Genomic DNA, 19,529 nt, shown 5'->3' on the forward strand with positions numbered 1-19,529 from the left:
GGAGCACCACTGCCCCATCCGGTCCTCAGTTAAATAACACCTAGATGTAGACGTGCACTTACCAGCCACAGATGGGGATAACGCTCACGGCCCGAACCAAAGCCGCAATTCTCCTGTAATGAAATCGATCTTCAACGAATTTATTTTTTTTTCAGTGTTATTATATTTATCTACAAATACTTAAAGGTAGGTATACTAGAACAAGGCAAGTTTCTGCAGGTGACAAAGAAATAATTATAACTTAAGCAGTAATTTTAGGTCATGTATGAGTAGTTTTAAGCATCACTCGACTTACAGGAAAGACGAAATAATTATATTCTAAGTATATTTAACTAGTGCCTAAATTCTGGGTATTTTGCAGGAAAGGAGACATAAATTATACTGTAAGTAATTTTAAGAACCACATAAGTAATTTTAAGTTTGGTGTAATTTGTGGGAAAACAAACAATATAAGTGAACTGGACTTTTTGGGAGGCAGGCTGTATTATGGAGTGGCTATACTTGGTCTAACTTCCAGGTACTTCCAACTTCTGTACACTCTTTTAAAAGTTATGTTTGAGCTGTGATTGTGCAAGAAAAAAGTTAGACTAGGCTCCATCACTGTGAGGTCACATAGCCCTACACATTTTGATAGTACTTATTTTTTTTTTGTTACTTGGTAAGGGAGAACTGTCCTTATCTCATTTATATTGTTTAAAAAAAGGACAGTTGAATAATCAGCATTACTTAGCACTTAGTTCCTCCTACGCCGAGCGGCGCATCAGCATAACTCAAATTAAATAAAGTTTTCAAAAAAATAAAGCCGTGAAAAGGCAAGATTAATCCATTCCAAAATATGGCTCACACTCAAGTATTTTACATTTTGTTTTTCTACAAAATTACTATGAAAAGTGGAACTACTTAAAATTATCTAACTACTTAAATATACTTACAATCAGTGTTGGTCAAGTTACTTGAAAAAAGTAATCAGTAACTAATTACTGATTACTTCCCCCAAAAAGTAATCCCGTTACTTTACTGACTACTTATTTTCAAAAGTAATTAATTACTTAGTTACTTAGTTACTTTTAAAAAACATGATTTACAACCTGAATAGGTGATAAAGCGATAGATCTTTCAGCCCAATTCTACTTTTTCTGCATAATCCATCATACAAAATGTAATCAAATGGAAAAGTCTCCTTTTTTTAACTTGTTTTATTAGTTTTAATCTTTTAACTTTATGCATCAAGCAAAAATTTAATTATATGCAACATTCTCTGACTTGAAGAAATTAGTTTAACATTTAAACCTATTTTCTGCACATTCCAGCACATAAAATAAAATATTTTTTGTGTTTACACTCAGTCTTTCAAATAGATGCACGTAAAACACAGCAGAACATAAATAAAGTCAAAGACTAGCGGTCCTGTTGCTCTATTTTCACCTGTAAAGCAGGAGTGGCGTAGGCGGAGGTTTACCCTGGTGCAGGTGTGTCGCAGCAGCGGTCAGTGGAAGAATCCGCGAGTTTCTCTGTGAATTTCCCATTATGTCTTTGCGCAAGCGGAGCTTGTTTAGGGGTTTTTTTTCGCTGTAAAAAGAAGTTTTCTTCCCACGAACAATAGACACTAATGTTTTTGTCACTTTTTACGGAATCAAACTCAAAGTAAGGTCAGTACTTCCACGCTTTAAACACTGCACGCTCATACTCTCTCCCGCACTTGATATATTATCCATTGTTGATCTGCACACAGCTGTTGTCATGAAAGTTGCTCTTGCTTACCTCACTGTCATGAGACATTCTCGCAAAAAAATCACGGTTTTAGTAACGCAGTAACGCAGTGTTCCTACAGGAAAGTAACGGTAATCTAATTACCATTTTTGCGATAGTAATCCCTTACTTTACTCGTTACTTTAAAAAAGTAACGCGTTACAAGTAACACGTACTGCCCATCTCTGCTTACAATATAATTATTTCTTTGCTTCCTGGGTCATGACACGTGACCCTTTTATTCTAGTGTACTTACCATGAAGTCTTTGTCGACAAATATAATTACTTTGTAACTTCAAATAAAATAACTGAAATTCCTTTAAATTACTGAGGAATTATGCAATAGTTGTGGGCCGTATTATTACGTTACCCAGATGGGCAACAGCTCTCGTGGTTCTGTAATGGTCTGAGGTCCGAAACATACCTTTTACAGTCCACACTGTGTGATACTCCTGTCAGCTATTCACACAGGCTCACCAAAACTGGACAAGTGGAAAAATGTTGCCTCGTCTGATGAGTCTTGATCTCTTGACAATAAAGCTGACTTTGACTGATACTCACAAGTTAAAATTTCTTATTTAAATCCCCATATGTGGGGGAAAAACTGCATATAAACAAAACATTATTATTAAATTTCTGTGAACCCCCCCTCCTCCAAAAACAACCAGAAAACGTGTCCTGTCTCAACCACCTTGTAGTTCCTGTTTATGAACAGTAGGTGGAGTACTGGCACACACTGTAGCGTTGGGCTCTTAAGGTTTAATGCGCTGCAACAAGCGGGGTGCTTTCCAAGTGAACAGCAGAACATCGAGGCTTTAATACGGGCTCAGTTCAGTCTGATTGAGTATAAAAACGCATTTGTGGTTTGAAAACAACAGACTAAACTAAAATAATATTCACTGAATGATTTTGAAATTTAGATTTTCAGTGCAATAATAATGCCTCCAGTGGACCACCAACAGGTAGTTGGCCAGAAGGAATATAATTTATTTTTATTTTTTCAAATACTACAAAAAAAAAGGGGGCGGGGGGCGGGGGAGTTTTATATCAAAAGGGAATGTGAAGCCTTACAGATGATATTGTCCAATTAGGGTTCCCCTTTTCATACAGTTGTGGTCTATTCTGTTACTTAGTGGTTGGTTATATGATATTCCCTGGATGGATGCAGGCCATGTTGTGTTTTTCTCTCTGAGCTAACAGATCAATACATCAGCAGGCTCAATGCTAACCCAATTCTCAATAGCATGGTGCCCATGACACGCTCCAGGGGCAGTCTAAAAATCCACTATTCAAAGGAAGTGTCACTTTTTATACAGTAATAGGTCTTTGCTTTAGCCAACACATGATGTATTTCGCTACTTGTGTACTTCCGTCGCTCTTATCTGCCACCTACAGCTGTAGAAAGCTTCTTTCATAAATATACCCAAACATTGTCTGTGTTGATTGTCAGACATCCAGGTCATGGAAAGTCCATTTGGGCTTTCATCAAATAGGCAAAGATACACAATAAAGAAGAGAGAAACAGAAGGACAAGTGGAACAACATTGTTATCCCAGCAGGTTTATCATAGAAACTCAGGTGAATCTTCTCCAAGCATGACTTCCCAGTGCACTTCAGACCCAGCCAGCCACTTAGACAAAAACTGGTTCATCCCAAAGACAAAGCAAACAATGTTGTGTACCTTTACAGTGCAGCAAGGACTGCTCACAACTCTGCACTGGAGAAACCAAACAGCCATACATATGCTCGACCTCATAAACACATGGCACAACATAGAACAGCCACTTCAACAGGACGAGCTGTACGTCTGCATCTGAAGGCCAAAGGCCACTCTTTCGAGGATGCCAGAGGAGTTGAAGTAGCCATGTATGTCCACTGTGAACAACCATTTTTGAACAGAGGGGGTGGATTACAACACCAACTGTCTGCCACCTACAATTTAGTTTTGAGATCCCTTCACAGGTGCCTTAACGCCCACTCATATCTTGCGTCAGGTGATCTCATCAGGTCACATGATAGGTTGAGGCAAGGTCTCACAATGGTTTCATCCAAACCCACACCCTTTTTCACACCTTGGTTCATGTAATGAGGCACATGATCAATAGTGGGTCAACGACCCTCTTAAAATACAGCTCCCACTAGGGCCTAAATACCTGGGACTCTCCACCATTAGGTCTTAGAACTGAAGAAGCTTCTCAGATGAGAGGTTGAAATGTCTTCAAGAAACTTAAAGTCCAGTCGCTTAGAATACCCCAACATTATTAATGTTTCCCCAATTAAGCATAGTGATATACCTGATACATAGAGCATAAAAACCTATAAGTTTCAATCAAATATAAAAGGAAAAAAGTCTTTTCAGAGGCATTACTGCAGTGTCATTGCTGTCAGATCCAAGTGAGTAAAGATCTACAGCAAAGTCGGAATCTTAAGTGTCAGCTTTTTTCTGATTTAAACGATCTCTTTCACTGTTGTAATTAAGTCACCTGTCTTCTGGTTCCTTTTCTTATTGTGAATCCTTACCGGCTGTGCGCGTCCCACTCTCTACATGTCTGTCTTTTGCTTTCATACTTCCTCTTTTTGTCCCTTTACTCCTCCTAACTCTACTCTCTTTCTCTTCTTCCTTCCCCACTCCTTTTACTTTCCCTTCTCCATTGTTCTCGGTGTTCTGCATTCATTGCATCCTGTGCACAGATTTCTTAAATCCAAACACACACACACACACACACAGTCACGCATGCTCTGTAGCTGTTGTCACTTTCAGCTGAAGCAGCTCTCTGTGCGCAGGGATGATATTTTGCCCTTTGATGACAGCAATCCCATGCTACAGCACTGAAGCCTTCAAAATAAAACATAGTGGGAACAGAGAGTGAAAATAACATTTGCCAGACCTCACCCATGCTTCAGTAATAAGTATGTATGTGTATCTTAAATAGGTGCAGCCATATAGCTACAAGTCTAGAGACAAACAAGCAGGAGACAGGGCTGTTTGTGAGGACCATTATACTGGACTCATTTGCCAATACTGCATTGCAGCAGAGAATGAGATTTGTTCCAGAAACTTCAGTGTTTGGGTGTAATTGCTTATCTGTGCCAGCACAGAATTTCTCTCTTCTCAGCATGTGCCTGACAATTAAAATAAAAATGCAGATGTCTTCTTGCTCAAATGTACACCAAGCTGCTTGACTGTTATAGTGCAGTGAAAGGACTAACTCCCATGTGTAGTGTTACGTAAAGCAGTTTCACCCCGGTTCTATTTTATTCCTCGGGCATCCAGAGACGGCACCGGACTCAGTAGTCATTTCACAAAACCTTTCTTTATCTTCAGTTACGCATGCACCTTCTAGAAGGGGAGATGTGCAAGGCCGGTGTCCCTCTGCAGATCTTCACTTCTTTGTCTGTTTCCACCAGTTTTATAGAAGTGACCCCATCAAAACCCCACATGGTGTGTTGTAAACCCTGTGTTTGTGTATGTATGTGCGAGCACGTGAGTACCTGTGTGTGCGCGTACCTGTGTGTATGTGTGTGCACGTGAGTGAGTGTGTGTCTCTGTATATGTGACTTCCTGTGGGTCATAAAAGTCCATCTCCCCTCACCCAAGCTACACCAAATTCCTCTACAAAACATACACAACATATTACAAGCACTGAGACCCCCACTCTGCATCCACTGGGCCATTGACCTCTTGTTGTCTTACTTTTACAGCTAAGCATGTGGAGAGTCTCCTGCAAACCTACTTCTAAGTTATGACAAGTTCAGGCCTATAGCTAAACCAAACTAAAACACACAGACATTTACCAATCTACAGCTGGACCCCCTCATCTAAGCAAATTTAAGCGCACTATATTCTAATTATGTTTTCTTTTACTCACAGTAGTAATAGCTTAAATCCAGCACAGCATTAATTCAAGCAAGTACCAAAGTCAAGCCTGGGCAGCCCCGACAGATCGGGTGATCTCAGTGCCAGCCAACATCAGTTGATGGTGCAACTGCACAATGTTGCGGTCCTGGATTTTGCTGAGTATTGTTTGGGATTTTTATTTCATATTTTCTCTTTTGTTTTCGATTTGTTCCTTGGTTCTTGTATTTTTATTTTTAGTTCTGGTTAGTTCCCTTATTGGTTCCCTTTACCTTCCTCCCACTGTCTCATGCATCTGTTAGTATGGAGTCTTGTCTCCGTCATGTTTCTTGTTTTACTTTGAGAGTTGTTCTAGTTTTGCTTCCCCCCTTCCTTTGTAACTGTAATTGTCCCCCCATTCTGTCTCCACCAGTGATTGTTTTTATCTGTGCTCCGCTCCCAGTTGTTTCTTGTTGAGCAATCAAGTCTAGTCCTTTGCCTTCATTTTCTCGAGTTGTCCATTGTCGCTGCCCTGATCTAGTTAACTTTTTCACAGTGAGTGCAATATTCTGCCTCCAGTCTCCTATCGTGACACACATTCAGTGTGAAAATCTCATATAGGGCATGGTGTTCAAACTGTTTTATACTACCCAGAGTTCTTGGGCATCTGCAAGCTGCTTTGCAACCCACCTTCCATCAACCAAGCTTCTCCTGTTCTGCTTGGGGAACTGTGTGAAGAAAGAAGAGGAGGAGAAGTGGCTGGAGTTTGGAGGCACTGAGTTGAAGCCAGGCAGGAGGAGCAGATGATTCATGAATGTAGTGAAGGAGGACATGCAGAGGACTGGTGGGACAGAGGAAAATGGGGTTAAGGTGGTTAGATGGAGGAAGATGATCCATTGTGGTGACTCCAGTGAGCCTTCTTCTGGTAAAATATCTAAAAACAACAACCAGGATTTTTTTGGGCTCCACAGAAAACTACCAAAATGCTGAAACCCAGGACTGAACCAGCGACCTTCAGATCTTCAGTCAGACGCGCTCCCAGCTGAGTTATTTCAGTGTGTTTAGCACCAATATGTCAAATAGCCAAACTGCAAAATATAAATGACTGCAGATGGCATTCTTCTTTTCACGCTAAATATTAAATTATTTATATTTGATACACTCATTGTGGGGAAATGACCGGTAGTATTTTTCTGATGATATGTAGATGTGAAAGGTAGATAATGATCATGTGCAGCTAGGGCAACATGTCCCACTGCAGTACTTTCAATGAAGTCTACATTTGCAAACTTTCAGGGGGCGATCGTGGCTCAACAGTTGGGAGTTTGCCTTGTAATCGGAAGTTTGCCGGTTCGAGCCCCGGCTCGGACAGTCTCAGTCGTTGTGTCCTTGGGCAAGACACTTCACCTACCGCCTACTGGTGTTGGCCAGAAGGGCCGATGGCGCGATATGGCAGCCTCACTTCTGTCAGTCTGCCCCAGGGCAGCTGTGGCTACAACTGTAGCTTGCCTCTACCAGTGTGTGAATGGGTGGATGACTGGGTTTGTAAAGTGCTTTGGGGTCCCTAGGGGGGACTAGTAAAAGCGCTATACAAATACAGGCCATTTACCATTTCAATATAAAATAGAAAGAGCAAACGTATAGTTGTTATATTCTTTTGATTATATGTTATGATGAAGCAGGTTCTTGTTAACAACAGTTGTAAAACAATTCACAGGAAAAATGAGAAAAATCCAAAATCAGAACACAAAAATACTTATTCTTATAATACATAATGTGGTTTTTTATTAATAATGGGCATTTTAATGTATATTAAGTTGGAGAAGATTGTCAGTCATCCAACCTTTAATCAAGTATAAACACCTCTGTAAGATCTGTAACTGAGAAACATCTTGGGGCTTAAAAAACATAACTAATAATAAATATCCTTAAAAGTGCTTAAAATTCAAAATGCGCTGGAGAAAGAGTAAAAGCCCCAAAACAGAATCTTGCAGAACACCCATACTCAGAAGCAGCCACAGAAAACGATGGAGAAATATTTATTCTCACTTTGCTGAGGATTTTTGCTTTGTTTTTTTTTTTCTACAAAGAAAGCAAAGAAGTTTTCAGTCATTTGAAAAAAAAAGCTGAGACAGTAGCTGGAGCAGGAGTAGTATTGATGAATAGTGCTAAATAATACTTGTATGCTGTAATAATAATACTGTAATAACCAATCTGGACAGCTTAATGGTGTAGGATTAAAAAGTCAGTGAACTCCTTTAAGAACAAACTAATGGTCCAAATGGACAATATCTATTATTAATAAAAACAGCCCAAGTTGAGTTGGGGATGTAAAAAAATCAGGGTTTGATCCATGAGGCTCACAGATTCAACTCATTGAGGGGAAAGAAGGCAAAACAAGCAGAGAGTCTGGATGAACTTTCTTGGGGTAGCATAGCCTCGTAAATCCAAGCTCTGCGTGTCCAGGCAGGGACATTGAAGAAAAAAATCCATTCCAGGGAAATCAACTGAGCATTGCTAATCATAAACACGCTTCCATGCTTCCAGAACAGTCTGAGCTTCATCTCAATGTCCGCTCTCTTTTCCCTCACCTCCTGTGCAGTCTGTCTGAAGCCAGGTGGGGTCAGCTGAGGCCACCACCCGGCAGCAGAAAATGTGAACGACTGACCTATGGGGATAAGGTATCTCCATTCATCATACAGGATCCAATAGATAAAACCTTTCCAATGAGAATGTTTTAAAGAGATTTAAAAGACACTGATGTGGACTGATCTCAGACTATCTCCAGTGATCAATTGTGGATGTCCCAAAACAAATCTGGATAGCGTCGGTTACCAAAACAACAGACCACAATCTATAGTAAGGTTTTAAAGGGCAAAGACTGCAATATTTGACAACTTTAGACTGTTCAGTACGTTTGAAGCAGTGGTGCAGACGGGTCAGCAATGGAGGATTTATTTTACTCATGACTTCATACATATGCTAGACTTCATATCTTCATCTACAATGCTTCTATTTCTTTTCTAAAGTATGACTTCTTCTTAAGTTACCAATCTAACACCTTCTCTCCTGTCAGCTCCAAAAGGCGGATTTAATTGCGTCGCAAACATCAAAAGCATTGCATAAAAGTCCCCCACCCCTCAGTAAAAGTGCTGTTTAAGGCTTTTAAATTGACCCATTCAAAGGCAAATGAGCCACAAAGCTATCCAGAGAATGGATAGTGTGTTTTAAAAGCCTCCCAAGAAAACTCTAAACACTAATGTGTGCACTGACTCTTATAGTTTTTTTTTTTCCATTTTAAATGATTTCTCTCAGCAAAATGTAGACATAGTCAGTGTTTTATGAATTACATGGACATTTTAGTCACTGACACAGCAGGATAACGAAGCGTTATAACGATCAGTTTCCCTGGCCTGTGTGAGTTTGACAGGCGAATGCGGATTCAGCACTCTGGACAGCGCCAGCTCTCTCTGAATACAAAATCACTGCACCATTTTTAGCCGGTATTCTACAGGTCCACATATCTGGAGGTTCTGGAGAACTGAACGAGCGAACCACACAAGAGCAATCGTAGTCTACGTTTCCTATAGACTGCAGGTTATATATGAGCTAAACGCCGGCCCACTGGTTTTAAACGACTCAATCAACAGGTGTGTGCATCTGGCAGCAGTGAAGGCGATATTAAACAGTTGGATATGTGAGTTTAGAGCAGCCATTACTGGGTACAAATAAACAGCAGACAGACAAAGGCAGGCGGTGGTTTCCACCAATCAGTGACCTCGTGTCACCCCTGCCTCCAAAATGTTGCTGATTGCGGTTCTGTGTTTGAGGCAATCGGAGACTGACGGTGTGGAAACCACGTGTCTACACTTACTGGATGCTGCGTCTGCCAGTACGCCCGCATCAAACTGCACGAGGAAACCGGAGGTGACTTTTCCCTTCAGAAGAAAAGTCGAAGGAAAAACACCAAAATACTTGAATTATAAAGAGGATTGATTTGTTATTTCTTAGTTATTTTATTTGTGTTTTCTGGGAATTGTGCTATAGCTTACTACGTTGTTTAAGGTAAATTTTACTAAAACAACTTTTTTTAAACTTTATAAACGGAATAGGCTTATTTAAAAATCTTTTAACAAATTCCCTGTTTTATTTATTTCTTCTTTTCTGATAGTATTCATTTCTATGAAGGAGTATTGATGCGACATTAAGAAAAAAAATATTACAGTTGTTGTTTCAAGACAAACTGTTGCTGTAGCCTATGTATTAGTGAAATCCTAATTCTGAATCGACAGTTTCCTCACATGAACTAAAAAAATGGTGAAAGGGGGAGGGGCTTTTATTTTGGAATTACCAAGCGGAACAGATGTTTTGCTTAATTGGGTTCGGCTTTGCAACTGATTTGGCATCGTTAGTCAGTGCACCTCCTCGCGCCCCGCCGGCCGCTGGTTGCCTCGAGCGCAGAAAGACTTTGAAGCGCCGAAAGAAGCGCGTGAGGACCAGGAGCCAGACTCGGGTCTTCTTCTTCGTTTACTTTCAGTAGTCACAGACACGGCAAGCAGAACCACAGTCCAGCAGCTCCTGTTTATCAGGAAGGTGAAGAGTAGGAGGTGGAGGAGAGGATAGGAAGGGGAGACAGACAGCACCAGTGTCTTGGCGCATTGGAGCTTATGGATTATTGAGAAGTGAAGGCCAAAACGTGGATCAAATATTTATGAGGACTTTTTAAAAAAGAAGCAAAAAGACGGAGCGGGGTAGCGCAGAGATTCCCCGCAGTGGTTCACCTGCCCGTTCCAGTGCCGTGTGTGCGCTCTCACTTGACCAGAGACCAGCGAAGCTGCTGGGTGAAAAAAAACAGGACTGTGCATCTAGCGCGTGCGTGCGTGTTTGCGAGTGTGCAGCGTGCTGGTGTGCGCGTTTGGAAAGGAGCCCCCCTGCTGCAGTAGCCTACTCGCTCGCCGCGCGGGTACAGGGATGCCACCGACTTGCTGACGGACCTCCGGTATCCGCACCCCTCCCCTCCTCCCGGACGGACGGACACACCGACCCCTGCCATCCCCACTAATATGCAATGGTTTTTTGTGCAGAAGCCGACAGCTGCCGCGTACCGCCGACTTCACGCTAGCGCCGCCGCATGCCTGTCCGTCGCTGCCGCTCCTCTCCCCGCGCCGCGCGGCAGACGACGCCATTTGAAGAGGAGCGCTCGGGGGCTTTCCACGCCGCGGCGGCCGGGCAGCAGCAGCGACCGCTCCTCGGCTGAGGACCGCCGGCAGCTAGGGCAGCCGGAGGCGGGGACCGAGGAGACAAGCGCCGCGGCGGTTGCTCTCTTCCTGCCGCACGGGGACGACGTCGACGCGGAATACGTGCGGTTGGTGGTCTCCGAGCTCGTGGGGGAACCGGGCGAGAAAGCGGGCGAGGAGCCGGGCTTCCTGCTCTTATTCTTGTCTATGGTGCAGGTCGGGGCGGCCAAGCACCGCCGAACTGAGCCCAACAGCTGGCCGGCTCTGCTGGCATGCAAACAGGGGGGCGTATCAGCCCCCATGCGGTGGGTGAATTTTAGGCTGCCGCATCCGGAGCGCCTCTCGTCCCCCACCTCCTCTTCCTCCACTCCTTCCTCCTCCTCCTCCTCTCCCCCCGTCTCAGCCAAATCCATGCGGTTTATTTGGAACAACATTTTCAGCAAAGGATCGCATATGCTGCAGTGTCTTTGTGGCAGGAGCCTCAAGAAAAACAAGAACCCAACTGGTGAGTTTGTTTTGTGCGCGTGTGTGCGTGTGCGTGCGTGGAGGTGACAGAAGAAGACTTTATTAGGTGTTCTGTTTATGTGTGTGTGCGTGCGCGCACGAGCGCGAGCCTGTGTGTGAATTCCCTCCCGAGACTGCACTGTTCGAGCGCTCGCTGGTGTTTCTCCGCAATCGTGGTTGTGCAGCAAGTGAGAGCGCCACGGGAACGGTGTGGGTGTGGGTGGGGTGGGGAGGTGAGGTGAGGTGGTAGGGTGGGGGTGCTAACTTATTAGCACAAATACTGAGTATACGGTGGCAGTGCGTGCCGACAAAAAAATAAATAAAATTAAAGGAAAAGCGTGCCGTGCCGTGCCGTGCGTGGCAGAGATGCTGCAGACAAATCAAGTCTAATGCAGCATGCAGACCCGTTCAGGCTCCAGTACTCTGCATGATTAAACAACACATGGCCTTATTTAGACTTCCACTGTGGATATACAGTGCATGATGTGGAAATAGGAAAGAGTCCCGTGTCTGTGTGTGTGTGTGCGTGTGTGTTTCCTATTTCAGTCACATCTCTTCTCCTGAGATCGAAGTCTGAATGCGATGCTGTGCACAGCAGAGCTTCTTTGGAAGGGGTAGGGGGTGTGGGGAGGACCCCTAATACTGTATGTGCGCCAACTTTTTTTTTTTTTCATTCAGGTGAGCCGAGAGTTAGCGCTCCTCGTGCTCACGTGCAACATGTCCACCTTCAGGGATGGGTCTGTCACACAAAGATGCAAAGATTTGAAGTCAGAGGGAGATTTGATTGAATTTACCAATTCAGAGAGTACTGAGGGCAGTCTTGCAAACTCAATTATCAAACTTAATTAGTTTGCTTTTTGTGTTTGTTTTGTTCCAGCAGATTCCCCTCTGTGTGGCTGAAAGCAGAGCAGAGATTGACACTGGCATCACTAATGAAGCAGACATTGTTGACTTTATTGGCATATTGACATTGCACCAGAGAGCTGGCCCATGTAACCTGCACACAGTGTTGAGAGGGCAGTTTAATGATGCATGCCCTGTAGTCAGATATTTTCAGTGAACACAAGCGAAAGTTTATTCAGATTACTCATCGCTTTGTCACTTTTTTGTTGAGTACTTCATTGGCTCATGAAATGACAACAGGTAGTAATAAGGAGTTAACAAGTGATCTCAGGTGTCAGTACGAGTGGTAGTAAATTGGAATGTGCACATTTGTAATCCCATAACTTAAAAAAAAATAGATTATGAGTCACCATAGATAGAAACTGAGAGGGGAGTTCATTTTACATGCAGTGTCAGTGTCCAGATTCTGCAGCTGGCCTTTTTTTTCCAGTGTGTCTCAACAGCTATTCATCAGTTAAAGGAGCAGTACACTACACCAGTCAAATAGACAGAGGACTATTTGAAGGGGTGATGTATGACGTTTTTCACTCTTTGTCACTATCTGCCTTTGGACAAAGTGAAGGAAGGTGCTGGTGCAAATAGTAGACTGTATCTAAAAGATGGACATAGCCACCAGTGCCTTCACCCATTGGTTTTGTCATTTTGGAGCCTCAGTGTTGGCTGCTACTGTGTAACTTTCTGGCGTCAAAAGTGGCTGTTTTTGAGTTCTCATCTAAGACTAGCAAGCTTGGTTAGCAAGATGTATTTGTAAACACTACAGGTGCAACACACAGACAGATAGAGGACTGCATAAATATAATGATACTTGACCAAAAGAATCTAAAACGTTAGCAGCAGCTGCATACAGAATGTTGATATTGTTCTGTCCTTCTACAAAGTCCTTTGCAACAGTGAGGTAATATCTGAGAGTCCACTGAGCCCACAGAGTGAAAAAGTATTCAGCTCTGAGAAGAAAATTGACATGCACAGCGGATCTTCAGAGGGTACGATGAGGTCAGCCATTAATGCTGTGTCTTCTCTTTGTCCCTGAATACTAAATGCTCATATCTTTTTTATTGTTTGAGTGATTACAAAGCACTGTCACCTTTTTGGTTTAGAGCTGATGTGTGAAAAGGACAGGTATGCAAAAAATTTCAGCACCATGGACAGCAACTAGCATTTCAAACCTAGGCGTTGAAACATTTTTACAACGTGTAACCAGAGTTATTAACAGTTATTTAGAATTTAGCTGTCATCGCTAGACTATTTCATTGTTTTTTAGATGTTTTTTGTATGTGTAAGCATCAATAAGTCCCTGCTTTTTAGTTTGTTATGTTTTCTGAAGCAGCAAAGAAGAAGTTTAACAATATTCAGTTTAATATATATCCTTATCCTATTCTGTCCTATAGAACAGCATACTGTGTTAATCATATTAATCATGGAGATAGCATGCTGTGTGTCATAAAAGCATAAACAGAAAACATTGTTGTGAGTTTGTGTGTCTGACTTTGAAACAGAAAGCCTTAGATAAAGACAATATATGATCTTAAAGCTGTAAATATTTCCAGCATTTTGTTAGGTACACCTTGTTGGTACCTGTTTGTTGTTGCCTTCAGGGCTACTGTGGCTCAGGGGTTTGGGAAGTGCATCTGTAACCGGAAGGTCGCCGGTTACAGATGCGCCGGTTCGATCCCCGGGCTCTCTGTCCTGGTCGTTGTGTCCTTGGGCAAGACACTTTACCCTACCGCCTACTGGTGTTCACCAGAGGGGCCTTGCTTCTGTCAGTCTGCCCCAGGGCAGCTGTGGCTACAACTGTAGCTTGCCTCCACCAGTGTGTGAATGTGAGAGTGAATCAATAGTGTTATTGTAAAGTGCTTTGGGTGCCTTGAAAAGCGCTATATAAATCCAATCCATTGTTATTAGGGCTGCCTTAATTTTTCATGGTAAGGATTCAACAAGGTGGAGAAAACATTCCTCAGAGATTTTGGTCCATATTGACATGACAGGGTCACACAGTTGCTGCAGATATTTTGGCCATACATCTCTCATCCATGATGAGAATCTCCTCCTCCACATCCCAATCCACCACATGCTCTGTTGGACTGAAATCTGGTGACTATGTAGGCTGTCTGAGTACAGAGAAGTCATTGTCGTGTTCAAGAAACCAGTTTGAGGTGATTTGAGCTTTGTGGCATGGTGTTTTATCCTGTTGGAAGCAGCTATCAGAAGATGGGCACCCTGGTCATGAAGGCATGGACATGCCCAACAATATTCAGGTAGGCTGTGGTGTTTAAAAGATTCTCAGCTTGTACTAAAGGTCCCAAAGTGTTACATCACTACCAGCCGCCTGAGCAGTTGATACAAGGCATGCTTTCATGTTGTTTATACCAAACTCCTATAAAGCCTCATCAGACCAACATTTATCCAGTCTTCTCTTGTTCAGTATTGAGGAGCCTGTGCAAATTCTTACCTCTGTTTCCTGTTGTTAGTGGACAGAAGTGGGACCTGGTGTGATCTTCTGGTGCTGTAGCATATCTGTTTGATTTGTTGTGCATTCAGAGATGCTCTTACCAGACCTTGCATGTCACCGGTGGTTGTTTGAGTTTTTGTTGTCTTCCTCTCAGCAGTCTGGTTATTCTCCTTTGACCTCTTGTGTCAAAAACATTGTCAGGCCGGTGTTAAGTTTGACTAACGTCTAAAGTCTTGTAGTTTTAGCCGACTAAATATCATGAGATTAAATCCAAAGTTGCCTCAGTTGACTAAAACATAAAGTTCTGTATTGGTGAGAGTTGCTTCACATGGTTTACAAAGCATCTTCTTTAACTTGACATCGAATGTGAAATGTGTCCATATGTCTGCTTATCTCTTCTTTCTTTATTAACATTTTGTTGAGTGTTTATAAAAAACAAGGAGGATGGGAGCTTCAACTTATTTGCAGGGGGGCAGATCATATTGTGCATGTCTAACCTTACTGCCTCCGTAGACTAATTCTGAATTGATCACTTCCCACAAGATATTTAGTTCTGATTGGATCTCGTGTCACCAGAACATTTTCATCTTTTTTTAATTCATTGTCCATAGTATCAGTACAATTGATCGTAGTTTTTGTACGTGCATTAGTTTTTATTTACTTATCGTCTTGTTTTCATCAGAAAAAAGTGTCACTGATGAAAACTATGATAAAAGTTTTTGGTTAACGAATAAACTTTGGCTCTTTGAAAACTACAGACAGTTTGTGAAATACTGACGACACCAGCCTAACCGCCACCAACAACCATGCCACATTCAAAGTCACTGAAATCACCTTTATTCGTTTTAAACTTCATCAGGTTGCCTATGTGGCTAAATTGATTGAGTTGCTATCATGCAATTGGCTGATTAGATATTTGCATTACCAACCATATAAAGTGGTTTCTGAATCTATATTTATACTTTATCAATAAATGAAAAAGGCTCGTCTTATTAGAAAACACTCATTTAGTGTTTGGCTCCTGAATCTTACAGATTAAAGTTGAAAACAAACAAAACCAAACCATTTTTGCTGTGCTGACACAGGTGAAATAGCTGGTTTGCTAATAACTGCAGAGCATTCACAGCTTTAAATCCTGCCAAAACATCACAGCTGGCAATTTACAAAGTGTCACATGACTGGATGTGTTTTGTTTCCTCTGGGCGCTTTGTTCCTGCTTTAATTCCTTTTTATGTTGCGCTCCTGTGTGCTCATTTGATGAACTGGCTCGGAGCAAAGCTTGCTGGGTTTATGAGAGAGCGTGTGCATTCCTGTGATACACAAGCAGGACTCTGACAACTGAAATGCTCCTAACCAGAGCAACCCTGCTACTTTCACACCCACTCTTTTTTTAGGGGTGTAAAATGTTATTAAATGCATACATTACGAGTCACAGCTTTGCTTTCAAACAGTTGACGAATAGACAAATACATAATCTGCTATACATTTTTTGGTAAACTTGTGTTGAATACAATGTAGCACTAGCTGCTTCCAATAACTGGCATGCTAAGTTCATCAAAAAGTTTGTAAGTGGATGCAGTTAATCACATTTTTCTGCAACAGCAGGGCACATCACACTATTTGTGTTTTGTGACAACTTAGTTTATTCTGCCATGGAGAAAATAATCTGTTGATCTGTTGTAACACCAAGCACAATGTTGTGTAAATAGCTGAAATGAAGTGACTGCAAATATTGAATTCGGCTTCAGAAACTCGGCTTCTGCGTGTGTTTTGTCATATGAGGCAATTAACCGAAGAAATAATATCTCACCCACCCACGCACGCAGCGTGAACGTAAAGAGGAACAGCACTATGTACTTAACACTATCTTGAGAGACATGAATTCCCACCAGTATCCTGCTGCAGCTCAGCCTGCAGATTTATAGCAGCCAGCACTATTTAGCTGTCTCCCTCTTCTTCAATTAAAGATAACATATGAACTCTTGCTCTTGTTCTCTTTATGTGCGTGCATTTATGTTGGCTGTCAAATACGGACCTGCTGATGGGAAGGAGACAGAGTTTAGTTGACTCAGCATTTACTGACCTTTTCTTTTTCTTCTTCTTCTTTTTAATTTTTTTTTACCATGAACTGCACTGTTTAGTGAGGGTCCGCTTGCATGGCTGAAATACAGCTTTGTTCAGCGTGTAAAGATACACGCGCTGATGCGGGTGATCAGAAGCAAGCTTCGGTTTTGGTTTCTTTATAATTGTAGTTGCTGCTGTTGGATGATGGTATAATATACAATACATTTTGATCTAGAGTTGATTTAGCTATTTGGGATCAAAGCTAAGCAGTGACCTCTGACAAATAACCTAGTTCAAAAGCACCAAAACCTGCAGTTCCTCCAGTGGCCACCTGAGGCTGGCGCTCAGTGTTAAAATGTTTGCAGCCTGGTATTTTATTGCTCTCTAGCTAATTTCCCCTCATCTCATTACAGGGATCTATTTTTAAAAGTTAATTATGGCTCAAATGCACCACTTTGTGGGTTCTAGCTGTGTACTGGGATTTACATTAGCTAATTCAAGCCATTGAACTGGACCTCTCAGCTGTGCTGGTGCCTTTTGGAACATCAATCCATCCATTTAAAAACAAAACAAAACACTTAACCAGTTCAGTGGGGTTAAAAGCAGGGTGTAAACGTGCACGGCAGACCCAGTCGTGTTCTGTACGTTTTTTATTATTCTGTGCACATCAACACCAACACCATCAACAACCAGTCAGGACCCAGTCCCATATTTAAGTTGGCAGGGCATGATTGCTGATGCCATGCAGGTGTGCTCGCCTGCCCTGCACGGCCCCGCAGACCACGCCCCACTACACAGGGTATACCCTGGTCACATAGACAGTCTGTTGGAGGGCTAACACACTTACACCTACAGCCAGTTTACAATGTTAAGCTAACCTAATATGCAAGACTTTCAACAGTGAGAGAGGAAGCAGGAGTGCCCAGAGGTCCCACATAGGCATAGCAAGAACATGTAAACTCCACACTGCCTAAATTTAAACTCAGAACCTTCTTGCTGTGATGCAACAGTGCTAACCACTGCACCACCCTGACACTCCCTATCGGTAGCATTTTAATTAAAGATAATTAACAAGACTTCCTATATGACAACAAGCTGACCAAGAATTTTGAGCTTAAATTTTAGTAAGAGAAATTCCTATATTTGATAAAGTCTTTTAGTTAGTGCTAATTAGCAGGTACCTGTGAGTGTGCGCTGCATCTGCACAATCCACCACACTAATCAAGGCTGCTGGTTACCAAGCCCTCTTGTCCAAATATGGACACTAATGGCTACAAAAAAATTAAGACGCTGAAAGGTTTACAAACGGTCTACAAACCTGTAGTTATGGTCACTTGCCATTTACCATCCTTTATATACAGTCTATGTGTTAAGTGATTTTGTTCAAAGAATGGCACTACAGGCTATATAACTGATATCAGGGACTAAATTCAACTAATGCATGTAGAATCAAGGCCATGGAATCAAATACTTGAGTTTAGTGATTCGGTTTGGCCTCGCTGTCAGTGTATATGTTCTGACAGAAAGAAGCTGAGTGAATGGTGTCTGACTACTGAAAAACGTCTCCACCAGCATCTGTATCATTCATTGTTAAGAGGAATAAAGCACGGTGTTACTCAATGTCTCGTGTCCCATGTGGCGTGACCCAGATAGAGACTTTCACCTTTTATAGCACACGTAGGCGTGCGAGTCCATGCATCCACATAGGCAAGCTTGCTCACCTTCTTCGGAGAGTTTCCATTAAGGCGTCTTACTTTATGTTTTATTCAAACTCTGGAGTATAGCAGCAGGGTTCGTGCCAACTCAGATCTGTCGCTGTAAGCGAAAGGGTCACATATACACAAACACGCATGGACTACACACGCCATCTAAATATATTGCTTTTAAAAAGCGGTTATGCTGAGATCTGCCTTCAAAATCCACCTTCGTGTGCGTTGTTGAATCAACTGAATTGTGTGCTTCTTTCTCTGTTCTAGTTGCGCGCTGTTATGTTGTCCACAGATGATGAGTTGGCAAAATAGTGACAGCCGTAGTGATGTCTGTCCTCTACGGTCACACGGAGGGTTTTGGTGCAGTACTCTAATATCCCCCCTCATATGTATGTATGAGTGTGTGTGCATGTGTGTGTATGTGTGTGTGTAAGGATGCTTATTAGATCATGGCGTCATTGTCCAAACACACTTAGTCTGCAAAAAGAGGGATGACTTTGCTGGTCCTTTCGTCTGGACTCATCATATATGCCATACCGAGCACTTGCACTTGCACTTGCACTCGCATGCACACACACACACACACACACACACACACACACACACACACACACACACACACACACACACACACACACACACCTTATATAATCACGCTAGATTTTTGGTTAAAACAAAACAAACTTATATTGCAGACACAAGCCAAGCGTTATGCAACATTTATGCCAGAACTATAGGAATAAAATCTGAATATAACCAGCTGTGTGCCAGTCGAGTCAAGTTCTGCTCAATGACATGGAGTGATTCAGATTGATGGCAACATGTTGGCAATTTGCATTTTAAATACTCCAATTTTTTACAAACTTTCAACAATCTCTCGGAGAGTGATTGCAGTCAGTCCAAGCCAGACTGCAGCTGCTTGCATCAAGGTTGCCTCCTGTCAGGCGACCTGTGCAATTGCCTTGCGGTCAAAAGTTGTCATGAGTGTGCAACAACCTCTGGGGTGGAAACAGTTGCAAAATGTGAAAACATTCAATATAATCAGCTGGCAGTCAGCAGTTCTATGTATCTGTAAGAAG

At 42.3% G+C, this 19,529-nt stretch overlaps 1 protein-coding gene across 1 annotated transcript in view; it reads left to right on the forward strand.

Moving 5' to 3' along the window:
* Nucleotides 1–9,975: 9,975 nt before the first annotated feature.
* LOC120737562 (fibroblast growth factor 14-like) overlaps nt 9,976–19,529 on the forward strand; it is a 68,647-nt gene continuing 59,093 nt past the window's right edge. Inside the window, exon 1 of the mRNA XM_040038349.1 lies at nt 9,976–11,326. Coding sequence (XP_039894283.1) covers nt 10,648–11,326 — 679 coding nt within the window. The 5' untranslated portion in view covers nt 9,976–10,647. The remainder of the gene's footprint in view (nt 11,327–19,529) is intronic.

Source organism: Simochromis diagramma, unplaced genomic scaffold (genome assembly GCF_900408965.1).
Source record: "Simochromis diagramma unplaced genomic scaffold, fSimDia1.1 OVJJ01000413.1, whole genome shotgun sequence".
Taxonomy (NCBI): domain Eukaryota; kingdom Metazoa; phylum Chordata; class Actinopteri; order Cichliformes; family Cichlidae; genus Simochromis; species Simochromis diagramma.